The following is a 20,087-nucleotide window of genomic DNA, read 5'->3' as shown; positions in this document are numbered from 1 at the left end:
AGGCATATTCTCTTGGAAGGGCGGGAACAGTGGTGGGATTCAGCCAATTTGCACCACTTTGGCAGAACCGGTAGCTAATTTTTTGTTGCCGAGGCCCGGAATGGACTTCTGGAAGCGGCATCCACACAGAGAACCAGTTGTTTGCCTATTTGATAGACAGAACACATTTGCCAACCTCTATCTCTCAACTGGTTACAGTAAAAGCTGTGAGGCAGAATTGTTTTCTTTCTGGAAAATAAGGTACTTGATGATATATATGTACCCATAAAGGAGAATATTTGTAGGTTGAACTGTGGGGTCCTCGGTGTTCTCTGAGCTTGGTTGTTTACTTGCAGATGTTTCGTGACCCAACTAAGTAAAATCATCAGTGCTAGAAGGGAGTGTGGTTTGCAGGGAAGAGGAGGAGGAGGAGGAGGAGGAGGAGGAGGAAGAGTGTGTGGTCCTTGGTGGTCTTTGAGTTTGGTTGGGTTTTTTTCAGATGTTTCATGACCCAACTAGGTTACATCATCAGTACTGCTGCAAGTAAACAACCAAGCTCAGAGAGCACTGAGGACCCCACAGTTCAACCCTCGGCTACAAATATTCTCCTTTATGGGTATTTTCCAGAAAGAAAACAATTCTGCCTCACAGCTTTTATTGTAACCAGTTGAGAGATGGAGGTTGGCAAATGTGTTCTGTCTATCAGACAGAATCAAAAGCCAGCCCGGACTTAGTTTTATTTCCTTTCCTGGTTCCAGATCGCCACCTCGCCCAAGCCCTGGAGGCCTTCATTATTCGGATGAGGACATCTGCAATAAGTACAACGGAGCCGTGCTGGCAGAAAGCATTGCCCTCACCGAGAAACCCTTGGATGCTTCAGAGTCAGAAGTGAGTTGATTGTCTCAAAGGTGCTTTTTCACGAGGCAACTGGATGTCCTTTTTTTTTTTCTCTTTGAAGACATTTCAGTTCTCATCCAAGAAGCTTCTTCAGCTCAGAGCTCAGAGCTGAAGAAGCTTCTTGGATGAGAAGTAAAACGACTTCAAAGAGAAAAAAAAGGAAGTCCAGTTGCCTCGTGAAAAAGCACCTTTGGGACAACCATGACCTGGAGGACTGAGAACCTCCGTAGACATTTAAAGTGAGTTGATTGTTCAACAGTCGTTGGAGGAACCCTATTAAGATGGGACAGCAAAGGTTTGCTTGGGATTATTGCTAAAGTAGGCAAGTTGCATCAGGAAATGGAGAAGTAGGGTGAAGAGAAAGGGGAAATCTATCTCCAGCCTGATAGAGATAGAAGTTTAGGACCAAATGTCCCACCAGTTTTTATGGTCTCTTGGGAAGGAAAGGAATCCACACTAGGAACCCAAAAAATCAAAGATCAAGTAAGTAAGTAAGACTTACGAGAGCATCACCAACAGAAAGATGGCCCATGGCTTTGTATCTAACAAATCATGGTTTCAGGGGATCCTGTAACTCTGGAAATTTTTCACCCTTTATTCTTTTAGTGCCCTCTAGCTCAGACCACACCTTGCTGGATCAGCCAACTCTCCATAATGTTTCTGACAGCAGGTGATTTCCTTGGCATGAAAGGGGCTAGTGAGTCAAAATCAGAGACATTCCACAGCAAATGCAGGACTTTAGAACTAGCAAGCATCCAGGGAAACATGATGCAAATGCACATATCCTGGTAAAAACAGATCTCTAGTGAACACCTTGCACTGAATCTGCCTGGAAGTCGAAGACCATCAGAGGCCACCAAACAGCCATTTTTTATATATATAGGGCTGCCAGATCTGGGCTACAAAACAAGGACCAGAGTTAAGTTTCTTGTCACCCAAATTTTCTTGTAGCCTGATGTTTCTGGGGAACTTGTGCCAAGAACCTGAACAGTTCACACCTGGTGGTAGCCATCACTTCCCTCCAAGCAAGCAAGGGTCATTCTTTTCAATTTTCACCTGATGGACTCATAAAAGGGACCCGCCAAGGGGAATCTTTTGGTTGTTAAGTTTGGAAGCTTTGCGGCTGTCTCCTTTCGACTCCCATTTTTAATCCATTTTTCCATGTAACACAATATTATCTTGAAAGCCTCAAGTTGACAAGGCAGGGTGAAGACCCCCCTCCCCTTCTCAACACAATGCCTGCATTTCTATCTCCGGATCTGAAATACCAGATTGTGGAAGGGAAATGCAATCAATCAAGGTGAATGCCAGAGGCATGTTGATTAGGGACCCCCTGCTTGCTGCTCTTGCGGAGAGGATCCTCCCGGGCTGAAGCTCTTGGAGAGAAAGGCTCTGACAGGTTAGGACGTCATGACGCCCTCTGCACTCCCTCCTCCCTTGTAAGGGTTTGAATGGAAAGTCCTTTCTGTCCAGGAAGGGGGGGACGAAGGAAGGGAGGGAGGGAGGGAGGGAGGAAATGAGAGGAAGGGAGGGAGGGAGGAGGATGAGGAAGGAAGGATGGAGGGAGAGGAAAAGGGAGGGAGGGAGGGAGGGAAGGAAGGGAGGGAGGAGAAATACAAGGAGAGGGAGGGAGGGAGGAAGGAAGGAAGGAAATGAAATGAGAGGAAGGGAGGGAGGGAGGAGAGGAGGAAGGAAGGATGGAGGGAGAGGAAAAGGGAGGGAGGGAAGGAAGGGAGGGAGGAAAAGAAATACAAGGAGAGGGAGGGAAGGAGGAAGGAAGGAGATGAAATGAGAGGAAGGGGGGAGAGAGGAGGAGAAATACAAGGAGAGGGAGGGAGAGAGAGAGAGAAGGAGAAAGGAAGGAGATGAAATGAGAGGAAGGGAGGGAGGGAAGGAAGAAAGGCTGATTTCTCTGATGGAAACGCAATTATAGATCCTATTCGTGAGGAAGGCAAACAGAAAACTCACACTTTCCGAGTCTCTGTACTCCTACAACTGAGTGTGAGACATAGTAGTATTGACATTTATGATAGATCAAAGCAAGGAGGCTGTATTTTAAAGACATTTTTAAAAGGTCCATAAAAGGTTGGGGCCAATGTTAATGCAAGCTCTGAAAAGCTCTGAGAATTGTGGTGTTTTTTTTAACCACCAACCATCCTGTGTTTAGATGAGCTTTTCTGTCAGCTTCACTCCTTCCCGTTTTCCTTTCCAGATGTTTCCTAACATCTGATCAAACATTATCCACAAGGGAAGGGAAAGAGAAGGAACGGGAGAAGAGTAACCTTCTCAGCCTCCTACCAGCACTTGGTGGCTTTCCCTGAAACCCAACACAGCGTTTTGTCTTTCCCCAAACTTTTCCTCATGATCTTTGCAATCAGGACAAGGCCATTGCCCCAGGGCCAGATCTCGGCAGGGCTGGTGTCCACCAGGAAAAAGGTCTTCCATGAACTCCATCACCCCTGTTGAGAACCAGTAAGCTCTAACCCAACTGAGAGAACAGAGAAAGCAGCCAGAGCAGCAAAAATATTACCACCAGCTTAGCTCTTTGGCAAGGAGAATCCAGGAAGAACCAGGATCAGCCATGGGGGCCCCCAAGAGAGAAAAGATTAATTGTCTTCTGGGCTGTGTTTCTGCTGAGGCTTCCACCTGATCACCTGCCTTTCACCTCTTGTTAATTATCTTTGGCAGCCTGCTGCTTTCGGCTGCCCTCTGACCGAGCCGCTGGGGAGTGACAACATTATCTTGCGATTACACACTCACAGTGGCTCTGTTCTTCTCTGTGTGACATCCTGGAATTAAAATCTGCCATTAGACGGTGCAGAATGTGGCTGGGTCACTTTTGATATTCATGTCAGGAGTTCCACACGCCGCCGGAGAGAGCGTTAAGACCCATCTCCAGGCCAAGACGACTTCTGTACGCAGAGCCAAGAGAGGAACAGGTCACCCAACCATGTCCGTCCTCTCATTAAACCCTTTCCTTGTCCACGATGTCAAGGAGGCCATAACTCCTAACCTAACCTTGTGAGGAATTTAGGCATGAATACAAATCCTGGTTTTGTGACGTCCCTCCCCATTATCATGCCTGTCCCCTTTAGACTTCCATTGCTGGCTGGTTTCCCGTGATTCAAATTTGGAGGACCTAGAACTTGTTTTGGTTCACTCTGGAGAAAAAGCCAACTCAACTTGTTTGGGGAGGATGTGAATTGTCTTCTTGGTTATCTGGAGGGGAAACTAACTTTTGCTTGTCTGAGTATTCCAATCTCTTCATTTTTACGAGGGAAGGAGAAGCCATGAACTCACATTTCTGCACAACTTGGCAGATGTTCCTCCTGGAGAAGCCAAACCTACCTCAGCTTTTCAGAGAGTGGTTTTTCTTTGATGGACCTTTCAGGGTAGAAAATGGGATTGAGCTCCAGAATATCCGAGGCCAAAGTCTTCTTAATCTGCTTTTCTTTCAGATTTTAATCCTTTTTTTAAAAAAGAAAGAATGAACGAACTCTGTACCAGATAGATACTTCTCTACACATCCCTGACATGCTGACTCTGACTCCAAAATGTTAAAAAAAAAAAAAGCAATAAGACTCCAGAAACTGTCTGGAGCTATGATGCACGTAGACATATATAAATATCTTGGTGGACACTCAGAGCTTTTGAGAGCGGTTGTTTAAGCAGAATGTGGATTTGTCTAACTTCTGCTTAGTTGGGGGCAGGCAGATGGGCGTGACTTCCTTGCAAGGTGGGGAAAATATTTGCTTTAGGAAAATGCAAATCAAAATGTCCCTAATCAGTTTTCTCCATCCACGCTTGGAAACTGAAATTGGTCCAGTTTGGACAGAAACACTCAGAGGGAGCATTGCCCAAAAGAACCCCTCCTAGCACTGACGCTGGACAGTAATTCCCCTGCCTGCTTCTTTGCTCCTTCGAGGTCCCACCTGCCACCCCCACCACCCCTCAGAATAATTCTGCTGAACCCAGGTGTGTGCAAGAGATGGATGTCTGTCTCTGCCCCTGCGTGGGTCTCTTGCACATTGCCTTCCTGTCAAAGTTGGTGGTGACAATGGGGCAAATATTTTGGATCCCCTGCAAGCTGAATTTTAACAAGGCCAAGGTAATCACATCAATAACGCTTGTTTCTGTCAAGCAGAGAGCGTACAAATGGGGAGAGAGAGAGAGAGATCTCATTAATATTATTATTGAAGATCAGACATGTCTGGCCTCAGACTGCATATCATTAAGCCTCTTCCGCTCCAGACCGCCTGAGAGCAGGGACCCCAAAGCAAATGCATTGGGGGCTTGTTTAAGGAACCCAAGCCCTTTGGTTCTTCATGCCAGTGTGGCAAAGCTATCAGAATCTTGCATTTTGATGAAGGTTCGAGCCTTGGAATTGCAGAATTTATCAGTCCTAGAAAAGCAAAGGCTGAAGAGAGGGGCTGGAAACCAAGCGGAGTAATGTACATATATTTTTTTTCTTCTGATGCCTTTTGAAAAGGATTCAAATACACCCAGCCATTTGCCTCTCGCATGATCAGAAACAAAGGTACCTGATTCTTTCTCTCAGCCTGTTGCCGCTCAAAATTTGACAGCTGCCAGGCTTTTGAAATTCCTTATAATGCCGGCCTTAAGCGAGACCAGCCCGGGGTGCTGCAATTTGTCCGCCCGGAGCTTTGTTTCTTCCGCCTGACCAATACAAATACTTGAAATGGTGGGACATTTTCTCTGCTGTGTGGCTGCCCAGGCATCCGTGCACCTTGGCTGGTCAATTTCCAATCACACCTGAGCGCCCAATCAAATTCCAGGCTGATGCTGTTGCCCTGGCAACCATCGGGAGGCCTTGCTGAGACCAAACAGCCCTGCTGCATTGCCACTTAGTCAATAGTTTGAAGTCATTTTGAGCTGTAAGCTGGGATGGAGGCTGTTTGGGTAATAATGGGGAAGGGCTGCAGGAGAGCCGGAGTGGGAAAAAGTTTGGAGAGGCTCAGGGTCCCCACACAGGAACCTGAGTATGCCTAATGCTTGGAGCTAATCATGGCTAACCAGTCTTGTTCACAAGGCGGGTTACCTCTCCATTCAGCAACAAGCTACCCTTGAGAAATGGTCAAGTCCACAGAAGTGTCTTGAGAACAGAAGCTTTTACAAGCCAAGGATGTCCCTTCTGGATTCAAATAGAGACCAGGAACCCTTTGGGCATCATCGTATGGGGTTCCCTTCCCAGTGGAAGATGGAAAAACCCAAATGGCTGAAGACGTGGCAGGTAAGAATTGCACCTAGCTTGGGGACATCCAGATGGGTGGGAATTGGCCCTGTAGCCATCCAGCTTGGGGTTGATGGTCTACCCCAGGAGTGTCCAACCTTGGCAACTTTAAGACCTGCGGACCTCTGGGATGCTGAATGGGGAATTCTGGGAGTTGAAGTCCACAAGTCTTAAAGTTGCCAAGGTTGGACATCCCTGCGGTAGACCATCAACCCCAAGCTGGATGGCTACAGGGCCACTTCCCACCCATCTGGATGTCCTCAAGCCAGGTGTAATTCTTACCTGCCACATCCTCAGCCATTGGGGCAACCAGCCAGTCCTGGTTGTCCCAAAGCTGCTTTTTCAAAAGGCAAAGGGGACTTCGTTTTTCCTTGAAAATGTTTTGCTTCTCATCCAAGAAGCTTCTTCACTTCTGACTTGTAAACACAGGCTTGTAAGTCGATGCCACTCTGCCTTTCAGTCAAAGCTTTGGTTGTGTATTTCTTATTAATAACAGTGCGGAGACATCCTGAGAAAGAACAAGGAATAAAGTGGCTAGATTTAGCCTTTTGAGGGGGGGGGCTGGCTCTCTCTTGGAATAGCGATGCGTACAAAAATAGAAATTCCTAATCAGGCTGGGACTCATTATTCCTGTCATTTCCCTTCTGTCATTTCCCTGCTGGGCATGTAAAGAGTCAGACAAGGCTTTAACATCCTCCGGCTTTGGAGAAACAGCTGAACAGGCTGATTTTACCACGAGAAGGGCACACACACACACACACACACACACACACACACACACACACACACGGGATTCCTTGCCGCTCTTTTCAAGTAGCTATAATTCCTAATTTGCTTGCCAGTTTCCTGTCTACCCCTCTCTTCCCCTTCCCTTCAGTTTGCCTCCTTTTTCTTATCTGGGGGACCCTCACTCGCCACTGAAAGCACCAGGTAGGATTCTCATTATACCGGTGGCTGCATCGCGAAAATTGATTTTATGCGTCTCAAACTGTATCGTTCAGATTTAGAGTCCTCAAATGTGTTTTTAACAACAGATAAAACAGAGAACGTCACACTTAAAAGATAATAAATTAAGCCCCCTCCCACCCCACCCCAGACTGCCACTCTAGGGGAAAATCCGAAATGGCCCCCCTGGGTTGGATTTGAACACAGAGCAGAGAAGCCATTCTAAGATCTAACCATTCAGCTTAAACTCCTAGGGGCATCATATAAAAAGAAAAGCGATACATTTGACAGAAGACCTTAAAAGATAAATGAGAACTCGAGGTGGACGTTCATACAGGTTCCTCCTGAAAGAGCCAAGATGGGAAGCAGGACCCAGAGAAGATTCCCTCCCTCAATATTTCCCTGGTCAGTCCAGTTGGAGGGATCAACTCGAGGAAAGGTTATGGGTCTTTTTAGGATGTAGATACGTTTGTTGAGATCCACATCTCGAAAACACACATGAGATTCAGCTCAGTAGGGTAAACATTCTGATCCACATCTGGGAGAGGTTTGAAAAGGACCAAGACAAGGTGGAAGAGACAAAGCTCTTTCTTTCCTGCCACCCTGAAGGTAAGGCTGGGCACCTTTCGGTTTCAGGTGCTTCCCGAGTCCTGCACCGTGCTCTCTTTCACCCTGGGGCACCTTGGTGTTTTGGGGAATCCAGTCTTTTACCTTCTTTGCAACCTGAAGTAGAGCTGTCTCTTAGTCCTCCAACCTACATGGAATGGAGTGGAGTGGAGTGTAAAGGAATAGAATAGAATAGAATAGAATAGAATAGAATAGAATAGAATAGAATAGAATAGAATAGAATGGAATGGAATGGAATGGAATGGAATGGAATGGATAGATTATAGAATGGAAAGGAATAGAATAGAATAGAATAGAATAGAATAGAATAGAATAGAATAGAATAGAATAGAATAGAATAGAATAGAATAGAATAGAAGATATGGAATGGAATGGAATAGAATAGAATAGAACAGAATAGAATATAGAATAGAATATAGAATAGAATAGAATAGAATAGAATAGAATAGAATAGAATAGAATAGAATAGAATAGAGCTGGAAGGGACCTTGGAGGTCTTCTATTCCAGCCCCCTGCTTGAGCAGGAGGCCTTATACCATTTCAGATAAATGATTATCCTTAAAAACTTAAAAGCCTCCAGTGATGGAGCACCCATGATTTCTGGTGGCAAGCTGTTCCACTGGTTAATTGCCCTCACTGTTAGGAAGTTTCTCCTTAATTCCAGGTTGCTTATCTCTTTGATCCATTTCCAAAGATTCACAATTAAAAAACGATCGCATTGACCACATTGTCACCTAGACATTAACAGATCCTTTTCTCTCTCTCTCCAACCCCAGGGGACAGATTCAGACTACGAAGATGAGCTGCCCAAGCATTCTTTTGTCAACCACTACATGAGCGACCCAACGTACTACAATTCCTGGAAACGCCAGCAAAAGGGCACAAAGCATTCAACGCCTTACAGGTATGAGGAGCGAGTTGCCAGCGAGGCTGAACCTTACTTCCAGACTGTTATCACAACACAGAGTTCAGGAGGGGTCTACACCCCAACAGGACAGCCCGCTCCGGGCTCAAGAACTCCAGTGACAGGTTTCTCTTCATTCGTCTAAGACCCAAGCAAAGCGCGCCAACCTCAACTCAGTGGCCTGCCCAGGTTTGGGCCAACACCAGCCCATCCTGATGTGACTCCGGGCGGCACCAATGCAGTGGACTGGGAGTATATTTCTCTTTATCAGGGTAGAATGGATGTACATGTGAATGTCTTTTGTTTTTTGTTTTTTTTTTCAAGACAATCAACACTTTAAGACATGGAGCTGATGAGTTTGCTTTGATTTTTTTCCCCCCTTTGAAAAATCCCATAAATGATCAAAACCTCACCATTTTAACCACTTTGGAGTATGATTTAAAAGAATTTTTTAAAAATAAAAATATGCTTTTTTAATGTCTGGGTTTTCTTTCTCCTGGCCTCTTTCTTTCTTTCTCTTTCTCTTTCTTTTTCTTTCTTTCTTTCTCTTTTCTTTCTTTCTTTCTCTTTCTTGTTTCTTTCTCTTTTCTTTCTTTTTTCTTTCTTACTTTCTCCTTTCTTTCTTTCTTTCTTTCTTTCTTTTTTCTTTTTCTTTCTTTCTCTTTTCTTTCTTTCTCTTTTCTTTCTTCTTTCTTTCTCTTCTTTCTCTTTTCTTTCTTCTTTCTTTCCTTCTTTCATCCAAGAACTCAGTTCCACAGGTAATGTAAATGAAGTTGATTCCAGGTTTTTCTTCCAAAGACTCTCCCCACCTCTGATCAAGTGGAAAAATACATCACCCCAAAGTGATGAAAAGAATATTTTTACCGACGGTTCCCTCCTTTTGCTGCTTGCTTTGCTGAAGCATCATCTCCCGTTGCCTCCAAAGTTCCTCCTCACTTTCACGTGACTTTCCTCAGAGGTCACCTTTGTCTTTTATCTCGATTCTTCTCCGTCAGGGCTTGCTGCCTTCCTAAACTCATTATCCCCACTCCTGGCTGTTGGCAAGACAGGTTAGTGCAAAAGCACCATGGATAATGTTCGGCGAAAGCTGTTGAAGAAAGACCCTTTTGAAGTGGGTCCGTTTTACTCTCACTTCTGGTCCTGCCAGACTGCAGCTGCGAATGTCCATTATAAGTTGAAGAAGGGGGTAAAGAGCAGTCCTTTTAACAAAGGTGGCATTTATGAGTGAGTTGGAGATTTCCAAGGTTTTTTTTTTTTTTAAAAAAAAGGATTTTATATTTAGAAGGAACCTAATCTCTCACTTCAGCTTTGTCACGCTTAGAATATTTTGTTGCACCATTCTTTAAAAATAAGGAAGGAGAGGCTCCATATATAGAGAATAGAGCTGGAAGGGACCTTGGAGGTCTTCTAGTCCAGCCCCCTGCTTAAACAGGAGGACCTATACCATCTCAGACAAGTGACTGTCTAGCCTCTTCTTAAAAATTTCCAGTGATGGAGCGCCCATGACTTCTGGAGGCCAACTGTTCCACTGATTAATTGTCCTCACTGTCAGGAAGTTTCTCCTTAATTCCAGGTTGCTTCTCTCTTTGATCAGTTTCCAACCATTGTTTCTCATCCTACCCTCTGGTGCTTTGGAGAATAACGTGACCCCCTCTTCTTTGTGGCAGCCCCTCAAATACTGGAATGCTGCTATCATGTCTCTCCTATTTCTTCGTTTCTTTAGACTAGCCAAACCCAAGTCCTGCAGCCATTCTTCGTATGTTTTAGTCTCTAGAACTTTGATCATCTTAGTTGCTCTTCTCTGATTTTTTTCCAAACTCTCAACATCTTTTTTGTGATATGGTGACCAAAATTGGCTGCAGTATTCCAGGTGTGACCTCACTAGGGTTTTATAAAGTGGTACTAATACTTCACGTGATCTTGATTCTATGCCTGTTTATACAACCCAGGATTGTATTAGCTTTTTTGGCTGCTGCTGGCTCATAGTCAAGTGATCGTCTACTAGGACTCCAAGGTCCCTTTCACAGTTACTGTTTTTAAGCCAAGTCTCACCCAGTCTGTACGTGTGTGTGTGTGTGTGTGTGTGTGTGTGTGTGTGTGTGTGTGTGTAGATGATAGATAGATAGATAGATAGATAGATAGATAGATAGATAGATAGATGGATAGACGGATAGATAGATAGATGATAGATAGACAGATGATAGATAGACAGATGATATATATATATAGATATAGATATAGATATGGAGAGAGAGAGAGAGAGAGATACCAAATATGTTTTTTTTTAAAAGAAGTGCTTATTTTTAAAACAGGAGGAGATCCTATCTTGCTGCATTATCTGTCTTAGAAAAAGTGGGTGTCAGACGGATGTCTTTGTGCAAGACTGTTCAGCTGCATCCTCGAACAAAACAGCTTGGAATCTCTTGACAAGAGTCAAATGGCTTTGGAAACCCAGGGATTACAAATGATCACCTGACAGATGGTATCTCTCAATACTGTTGGTTGTTCTCCTTTCCACTGTCCACTGGTGATTGGCCCCAAGTCACCCAGCCGGCCTTCATGGCTAAGGCTCCCATCCCATGATAGCTATAGTTCAAAATGTTAAGGCTGGCATTTTGGGTCACAAATGTAAAGAGTTAGACCAGGGAGATCAACCAGTCAAGCACAAACGCCTTTTCTCGCCATTAAATAAAGGCTGACCCGAAGGGATGTAAGAAATAAGGATGACACTGGACAGAAAAAGCCATTTCTCTTAGAGTTCTTCAGCCTTAGCTCCCCAGGCCTTAGAGATGTGGGCTTAATGATCCCTTTCTGATAATTGTGTGTGGTTGGGTCTACTTGATAGGTCTTAATTAAGTTGTTGTGTATTTTTAGAAGAAATTACAGCGCTTCATCGCCAGATTCAGCTGGTGTTCAGAGCTGAACAGGTAAGTGTAATTATTTCATTATATTGATTGGTTGAACAAGACCTACTGAAGCAAAACACTAAGGATGGAGAATGAGAAGGAAAGGGGCTTTTTTATTATCCCATAAGACCTCTGAACCCAGGTTGGACCAAGAGTTTTTGGCAGTTCTACAACGAAGCCCAGAATCCTTTCACATATAATTTCACTCCTGTTCCTCTTCTTTTCCTACCCAGCCTTAGTTAAAAAGGGGAAAGAAAAATGTGCTGTCACTATCATTAAATAACTGGGAAGGGGAGAAGATCCTCTTTACTCTGATCACAATCCTCCTTCTGCAGGCTCTATATTACTCTGGGAAAAATATCTGGGAAGATGGAAGAGGTTTACTGCTCTGCAAATATTGCAGGTCACTGTGTCCTAACTTTGCTCCCTTCTACTCAAATGGAAACATGGGAGAAGCTTTCTGCAAAAGAAAAAAATTATTCAGGATCTACCTCATCTACTACTCTGCCTCTTTACAAGATGAAACCTCTCAAGGTGAAGGAAAGCTCTCCATGTTCTTTTATCTGATCTTAGTTTCAGAATGTAAAGATAAACAGCTGAATATGGAAAACAGAATAACAGAGTTGGAAGGGACTTTGGAGGTCTTCTAGTCCAACTCCCAGCTCAAGCAGGAGACCCTGTACCATTTCAGACCAAGGGGTGTCCATTATTTTCTTCCAGGGATGGAGCACCCACAACATCTGGAGGACAAGTTGTTCCACTGATTAATTGTTCTCACTGTCAGGAAATTTCTCCTTAGTTCTAGATTGCTTCTCGCCTTGATTAGTTTCCACCCATTATGTTAATATGCTGGTCCACCTAAAAAAGACTTTGGATATTTAACATAAACAAGCAAAAAAATCAGCAGCATTCAGGCATTAATGTCTGTAAGCCCAATGGAGCAGCCCTTGGTGATGCTGAAGAGTCCCTGGCGCTTTCTGAGCTTGCATGTTTTCTTGCAGACGTTTCATGATCCAAACTAGGTAACATCATCAGTGCTAGAAGCGAGTGAGGTTTTATCATCATAATACTGTTGATGTTACTTAGTTGGGTCATGAAACGTCTGTAAGAAAACCACCAAGTTCAGAGAGCATCAAACCCCACAGTCCTCCTCCTCCTCCTCCTCCTCCTCCTCCTCCTCCTCATGTTGTCAGTTACGTCATTCAGCTTACAGAACCAGGCAGATGCATAGAAAACTACGGACAATGAGGTGTGGGTAATACTTGGTTAACATCTGCCAAGGAATTCCAGCTAGATTGGGAGGTTGGAAAAAAAATATCTCAGAAGAAGACAATTCCAACCAATTCTTTTCTGCAGCCAAGAAAGCTATCTGGATATTTCGTCAGAAGTGGAGTCTTTCCCATCAACTTGAATTAAGGACCCAGCCATGCAGTTCTACAAGCTAGTGCAGCTCTCACTTTCCTTTAAGCAAATAGTTTGGAAAGAATGGCACACAAAAAAAAAAAAAAAGCAAAAACCTGAAATAAAAAAAAAAGGAATGAACTTTTAACTGTCACCATTTCCCCAAAGAGAGAATTGATAATGGAAAGAAGTGATGGCTGCTTTTGAGAGTGTTTTTGCAAAATAAGAGGCATTGCTTTAGAAAGCCTTTCCTTCTTCTGTTTGCCTTTCAAATGGAAGACATCAAAGGTGATTCTTTTAAAGCTCGTCGACAGTAACAAAGTAATTTCTGCTCTTCCATTCCACATCCATCTCTGTAATTCTGTTTTTATTGGCTGTGCTTATTCGGTTACAACCGAACTGGAAGAGAGAGGCCGATTGAAACGCTGCAGAATTGGATATCCTTAAGACACGCAAATTGAATTTTATTCCTTTACTCTCATCGCCATGCATTAGAGACTTGACATGACCAGGTCTTGGTATGCAACACCCCTAACCATAGAATTAATCACAAAGGTCATTTTTATTATTTACCCTGGACGTAGCTTCAGTTGCTCATGTGGATGAGAAAGGGGCTAAAAACTTTGACAATCATCCCACATTGGTTAAACTCTTATTCGCCAGAAATATTGGACGATCTAGGACTGTCCACTCAGAAAGCAATTACAAGTAGTGCTCAACTTACAACAGTTTATTTAGTGACCTCCCCCCACCCCCCAGATAAAGCTTCAGCTACAATCCTGTCTTGAAGAAATATTAGCTACAGCAAGCTCATATTAGCTACAGCAAGATCTTGCTGACCAAGATCCAGCAGAGGGCGCTGTTTTGCTGTCAGTCATTGACCGGCCTGATTTGCTGCAGGTAATCAATCAAGGTGGTCAGAAGGAGGCCCCTACTGGAAAGACTCTTTGAGGATGCAGGAAAGGAACTAGGTGGGCAGAGACCCTACAGCTGCATTGATAAATATCAAAATAAACACCATCGGCATTGACAAAATCCCCATCGGTCAATTGCAAAAAGGCAGCTTGACTTGAAACAGTTTACATCTTGGAATGATACTTTTAACTCCATCAAACAACAAGAACTTTTAACTTTTATATATTGGTTTTATATTTTAATATTCTAATGTTCATTGCCCAAAGTCCCTTTCTGAGGGAGATGGGTGGTTTGAGAGAGAGAGAGAGAGAGAGAGAGAGAGAGAGAGAGAGAGATGAAATAGATTAGAGCAATTAGAGATAGATGATAGATAGCAAAAACTGATTATCCCACTGCCTGGCCTGAGCAGGCACCCCTGGCCATCCTGGCACAGAGCGCTAACTAGATTACTTTTCTAGTCCTGCCTGGCAAGAGTTAATTGGTACATTTATCACTGTTTGCCCAGAGAACCAGGTTGGGCTAATTTTGAGACAGAAAGTGAGCATCCCACTCCTTCTTCCTTGGCTGTTCACTGCTTTGGGCTGATTTCAGCAACCTGGAATAAATCAAAAGCAATGCATAATTGTATTTTTGAATCTGCGTACATTGCTAGCCAAGTTCTTCCTTTTAGGACGAGCTGGTCTCTGCCTCTGGTTTTGCGTCGCTTAATTGTATGCCCTTTTCTCACATTGAACCCAGCACGCCCAACCTGAAACCTAAAATGCCACTTGGATGAAAAGCAACAATTCCGCTAAACATCATACAAATCAAACCATATAGCAAAGCCACTCTGGGTTTCGCCTATAAGCATTAAGCAAAATCCACATTGCCAAGTTGAAATCCCAAAATATGTTCCCAGCCCTCATGGCTGGTGCCAACTGTTACAACTCGGTTAGGGGCAAAATCCCTTTAATCTTACAGTGTGGCAGCATTTTACACCGGCTGGATGGTTCTTCTGCTTTCCCATCTCCCAAGGTCTTCCTCGCATACTGTGACATATCTCCATTGATGCTGTAAACAGACGGCTCTTCTTTTTCCTACATGCAACGATGGGTGCCTTGTGTTCCTAGGAAGGTCTACAGTATAAAGCTGAGTTGGATCTGCAAAGGGCGGCAGGTAGCTTCACGTACATCACCCCATAGCCACTCATCTGCAATGGTAAGTTTGCCTCCAACTTGCTCCCCACCTCCCAATTAGCCCAAGGACTATTCTTCAGTTGCCTATAACCTGGTGGATTATAGCAGTGTTGAGAAATTTGGAATTACCAATCAAGGAGAATCTTTGTAGCTGAGAGTTGAAATTAGGGCCCTTGATGCTCTCTGAGGCTGGTTGTTTTCTTGCAAATGTTTCATTATCCAAACTAGAAAAAAACAGCACTGATGATATTAACTAGTTGGGTAATGAAATGTCTGCAAGAAAACACTCAAGCTCAGAGAGTACCAAAGACCCCACAGCTGTCAATCTGTCTGTCTACCTACCTACTTACCTGTCTGTCTCCATCCATCCATCCATATCTATCTATCTATCTATCTATCTATCTATCTATCTATCTATCTATCTATCTATCTATCTATCTATCTATCTCTGTCAACCACAGCCTAAGGACAATGCCACCAATATCGGCAGGGCAGAGAACTGTATATAAACAGTGAACAAACCCCACACTCACTCGCTCTGACAATGTTACCTAGTTGGGTAATGAAATGTCTGCAAGAAAACAACCAACTCAGAGAGCACCAGCACCTCTCAAATTCGGGAATTGTCCCTTACAGCACTTTCAAGCAGGGAGCCCAAAAATTTAGCTTTGATGTCTTTGCACCCACAACCTGAAGTGTCTCTTTCCCCCCCCCCATCCCCTACATTTCAATAATTGGAGAGAGAGACTTTCCCTAATGTGGAAGTGCTAGCAGGTGCTACCTGCTGGTCTATCTCTGCTCCATTGGAGGGTGATGTCTTTTCTCACAACAACCCTCTCAGTGTGTCATATAGTAAGTAGACACAAGGACGGCAGAATTCATTCCGGACTGACAGGTCATCTCAAGTACATCACATGCTTCACCGCCTGTGACTTTATGACTAGGTGATGCAAAGGTCCCGAAAGAAGCAGAACAATGGGGCAGTCCTTGAAAAGGGATTTCCCAGGCGGATAGAGCAACCTGAAATAACTTCCTTTGTCTGCTTGCTGAATCGGTTCTTGTGACTGAAAGACAGCTGATGGATGAGGCAATGTGACCGGCCTGATTGCAACTCCACGAACAAGGCCATGTGATCCACCAGAAGACAATTAGGAAGTAGGCCACTTCTGGGAATTGTAAAATATTGTCCCTTTCTCTATTGAATGAATGCAATACGTCTTATTTTTCTTTCAGGCTGAATGACTATATTTATTCCTTTGTTTATTTAATTGATTGATTGATTGACTGATTTGTAGCCTGCCTTTATTATTATTTTACCAGCTAGCCAACAGATACAACGCACCTTCCTCCTGCTTTCCCCACAACGACAATCCTGCGAGATGGGTTGGGCTGAGAGAAAGCGACTGAACGTAAAACATAGACTCACAGGGTTGTAAGGGACCTTGGAGGTCTTCTAGTCCAACCCCTTGCTCAGGCAGGAAGCCCTATACCATGTCAGTCAATCTCTTCTTGAAAGTCTCCAGTGATGGAGCACCCACAACTTCTGGAGGCAGATTGTTCCACTGGTTAATTGTTCTCACTCTCAGGAAATTTCTCTCTTAGTTCCAGGTTGCTTCTCTCCATGATGAGTTTCCATCCGTTGCTTCTTGTCCTGCCTTCGGGGGCTTTGGAGAGTAGGTTGACTCTCCCTCCTCTCTGCAGCAGCTCCTCAAGTCCTGGAAGACAGCTATTGTGTCACCCCTAATCCTTCTCTTCGTTAGACTAGACTTAACTCGCCAAGAGAAGGACAAGGGGCTAGCACCTGAGGGCAGAACGAGAACAAATATCCATTTTTCAGTTGTTTAACCATTTGCTTCTCCCGTGTTTTGTGCCTTTGGTTTATTGTCTTTAGATTCCAGTTGATGGTCTCTAATTTTTGATGTAGATATTGAGCAAGAAAAAAGTAGTCTAATTATCATCTAAAAGCGGATAGGCTATTAGCCAGAGTAGGTCACCCCATAATTACAGCGGTCTCCCCTCGTAGACCATCCGATAACTCCTTTTACATCCATATCTTATGAAAAGCTGATTTATGTCCACTAACAGCAGCTGCTGCATGTTTATCATTTATTAAGCATGATCTTTTTTTTCTATCTTGAATGTTTCCGGGATATTTCCCTCTCCCTTTCTGCTGTCTTTAACACATTTTCTGATTTCTATTTTAATGTCTTACTCTTCTTGTCTGCTAACCCACGTTCTGCAGGGGAAATAAATTGAGTGAGCCAGCACCAGCTCAGCTGGATATGCAAATCAGATATAAGCAGGTCTCTTAATGAAGAAAGGAGCCAAATAGGAGTTGATGACATTACTTTTTGGGGGGGGGGGTTAAATAGGTTTCCGACACTGGAGGGGATCTTTCCAGAGACAATATTTCATGTAGAGTTGGGTTTTGGTTGATTTAGTAGACTAGTTACCACGTTTGGAGGGAACAGCTGTTTCTGGTGCAACCTATGAGCAATGTAGAGGCCTTGACAATCCATCTCCAGAATGAGGTGGACCGAAGACTATCCAAAGTCTTTTTGCAATCAATGTTATTGTTCGTCACACTGTCAGCCAGATGTTTTGACTGGTTTTGGCACTTTTGTCCCCCTCTTCCTTCCCAAGGACCTGGGATGGGCAGATATGGAAGTTCAGTGGTGTCCAAGCTCTTTATTATTATCATGGTTGGTCGCTCGGTCAGCCAGATGTTTTGACTGGTTTTGGCACTTTTGTCCACCTCTTCCTTCCCAAGGACCTAGGAAGGGCAGATATGGAGGTTCAATGGGGTTCAAGGTCTTTATTATTAGCATGGTTGGTCACTCAGCCCAACCATGCTTCAGAGAAGGCCGCAGAAGGGGAATCCCAGGATCCCAGGACACTGCAATCATCACAAATACGAGCCAGTTGCCAAGCGTCTAAATTTTGATCACGTGATCGTGAGGATGCTGCAAGGGCCGTAAGTGTGAAAAACAGTCACACATCACTTTTTTCAGTGCCGTTGTAACTTCACACAGTCACTAAACAAACAGTTGCTAAGTTGAGGACCACTTGCATTATTTTAAAATACATTTCCTGATTGCTTCCTTGACAAAAGGCAGAAGCCTTATTTATTTTTATGGATTTATCTAAAGGCAGAATAGAATGTCAAAAATATTCAGCTCCAACCTCCATCTTTCCCAGCCACAGGAGCCAAGGATGAGCGATGCCATGAGTTGTAGCTCAGCAAATTTCAGAGCTCACCAATGTCTTATCCTTTTCCCCTTCCCACCCCTGAATTTAAAACATTTATCACCCGCCTCTTCTCTTCCATAAAATCCCAGCCGGGCTCACAAGATATTAAATATTAACAGTTGCTCTAAAATATCGCTGTAAAGAATTGCCATAAAGTACAACATTATGAAATGCAGAATGAGAAGCCGCAGAAGGAAGACGGTGCAATAGGAGTTATCAAAGATGTCGAGATCCATCTTATTTTATCGATATTAGCAAGGAGCACCAGGCCTTCTTCCAGAATGTTCTTTGTGAACTGAAATGGGAAAAACAGAATAACAGAGCTGGAAGGGCCTTGGAGGTCTTCTAGTCCAACCCCCTGCTCAAGCAGGAAACACTATACCATTTCAGACAAATGGCTGTCCAGCCTCTTTTTAAATACTTGAGGTGTTGGAGCATTCCCAACTTCTGGAGGCAGTCTGCTCCACTGATTAATTGTCCTCACTGTCAGGAAATTTCTCCTTAATTCCAGGTTGCTTTTCTCCTTGGTTAGTTTCCATCTGTTGCTTCTTCTCCTGCCTTCAGGGGCTTTGGAGAATAGGTTGACCCCCCCCCTTCTTTGTAGCAGCCCTTTAAATATTGGAAGACTGCTATCATGTCAGCTCTAGTCCTTCTTTTTATTAAACTAGACATCCCCATTTCCTTCATAAACCTTCATAACACAATCATCTTCCCTTCCTTTGGCAGATAAACAAACTAACCACAGTTAAAAGTTACCCTTTCAGGGCCAATTGTATTGAGAAAAATTAGCTTTAGAGTGTCACCGAGAAACCAGCAAATCCTCCATAGTTGAGCTGATTCTTCTTGTCATTTAATGACCCAAAATGAATTGTTTCTGGGGTTTTCAATCCCCGAGTAACTTGATATAATAAAAATAAAAATCTCTGCTTCTTTGAATTTCTAAACAAGTTTTTTTTCTTTTTCTCCTGTATCTACCTCACAAGGTTTTGGTAAAGATCGTAGAGAAGGGGAAGACTTGGGCCATATACTATGGTGCAGCCATCTCTTTCTCTCATGTTTTGGGTGTTCCTTGAAAACTGGAGAAAGCGAGACACCGACAAGTAAATAAATAACACTCCTTGCGTGCCAGCGGCTCCGTGTTGTGAAATGTTTTCCCCAGGGTGGCAATTGCTAATCCTTTCAGTGAAAGCAAAAGAAAGGACTTGGATTTAATTGCTGCAAGGTTACATCATGCTCTCTGCTTAAGCAAGCCTTAGCTGCATTCAAGCTAAGGCAGATCTCCTTCCCTTAATTGACCACAGATTCTGCAAGATGAATTGTTGCATGACGTCAGTCGCTTCTCCCAAGTTCAAAGTCTTGGTTCAAGTGCAGCCCAGAGAGGTGAAACATAAACTAGAATAGGCAGGTGGAAAAATGCAGGGCACAGCCCGGTTTTGTGCATTACCTTATTAGGTGAGGTGAGTCAGTTTGGTCTAGTGGTAAAGGTGCTGATCTAGAAACCAGGAGACGGTGAGTTCTAGTCCGGGCATGAAAGCTGGCTGGGTCACTTTGGGCCCATTTAACTTTAATTAAAAGTTCTCCAAAGTTTCTTTCTGCGTATGAATACTGCTTGGTTGAGCCTCAGTCTGTAAAATAACAGGACATGAGTCACGGGACAAAATGAGCAAACTTCTCGTTTTGATTTTTACCTTCAGAATTAAGGAGAACAAGTAAAACACAGAAAAGAGGTGGAGGAGGAGGAGGAAGAGGAAGAGGAGGAGAAAGGAGAAAGAGAAGATGGTAGACGAGATGGAGATAGCATGATGGTAGAGAAGGACAAGGAATGGTGGTGGAGAAGG

General features: G+C 43.8%; 1 protein-coding gene across 2 annotated transcripts in view; it reads left to right on the top strand.

The window, feature by feature from the left end:
• The window catches only part of SDK1 (sidekick cell adhesion molecule 1), a 301,817-nt gene extending 292,737 nt beyond the window's left edge, over positions 1 to 9,080 (top strand). For both annotated transcript variants that reach the window (XM_039360268.1, XM_039360267.1), the window contains exons 44-45: positions 738 to 867; positions 8,476 to 9,080. In XM_039360268.1, the coding sequence (XP_039216202.1) occupies positions 738 to 867; positions 8,476 to 8,748 (403 nt within the window). In that variant the 3' untranslated portion in view covers positions 8,749 to 9,080. The remainder of the gene's footprint in view (positions 1 to 737; positions 868 to 8,475) is intronic.
• Positions 9,081 to 20,087: the final 11,007 nt, after the last annotated feature.

Source organism: Crotalus tigris, unplaced genomic scaffold (assembly GCF_016545835.1).
Source record: "Crotalus tigris isolate CLP2741 ecotype Arizona unplaced genomic scaffold, ASM1654583v1 scf7180000019173.45859301935:6455823, whole genome shotgun sequence".
NCBI lineage: Eukaryota > Metazoa > Chordata > Lepidosauria > Squamata > Viperidae > Crotalus > Crotalus tigris.
Note: the sequence above shows the minus strand (reverse complement) of the source record. Positions and strands in the feature narration are given on the sequence as shown.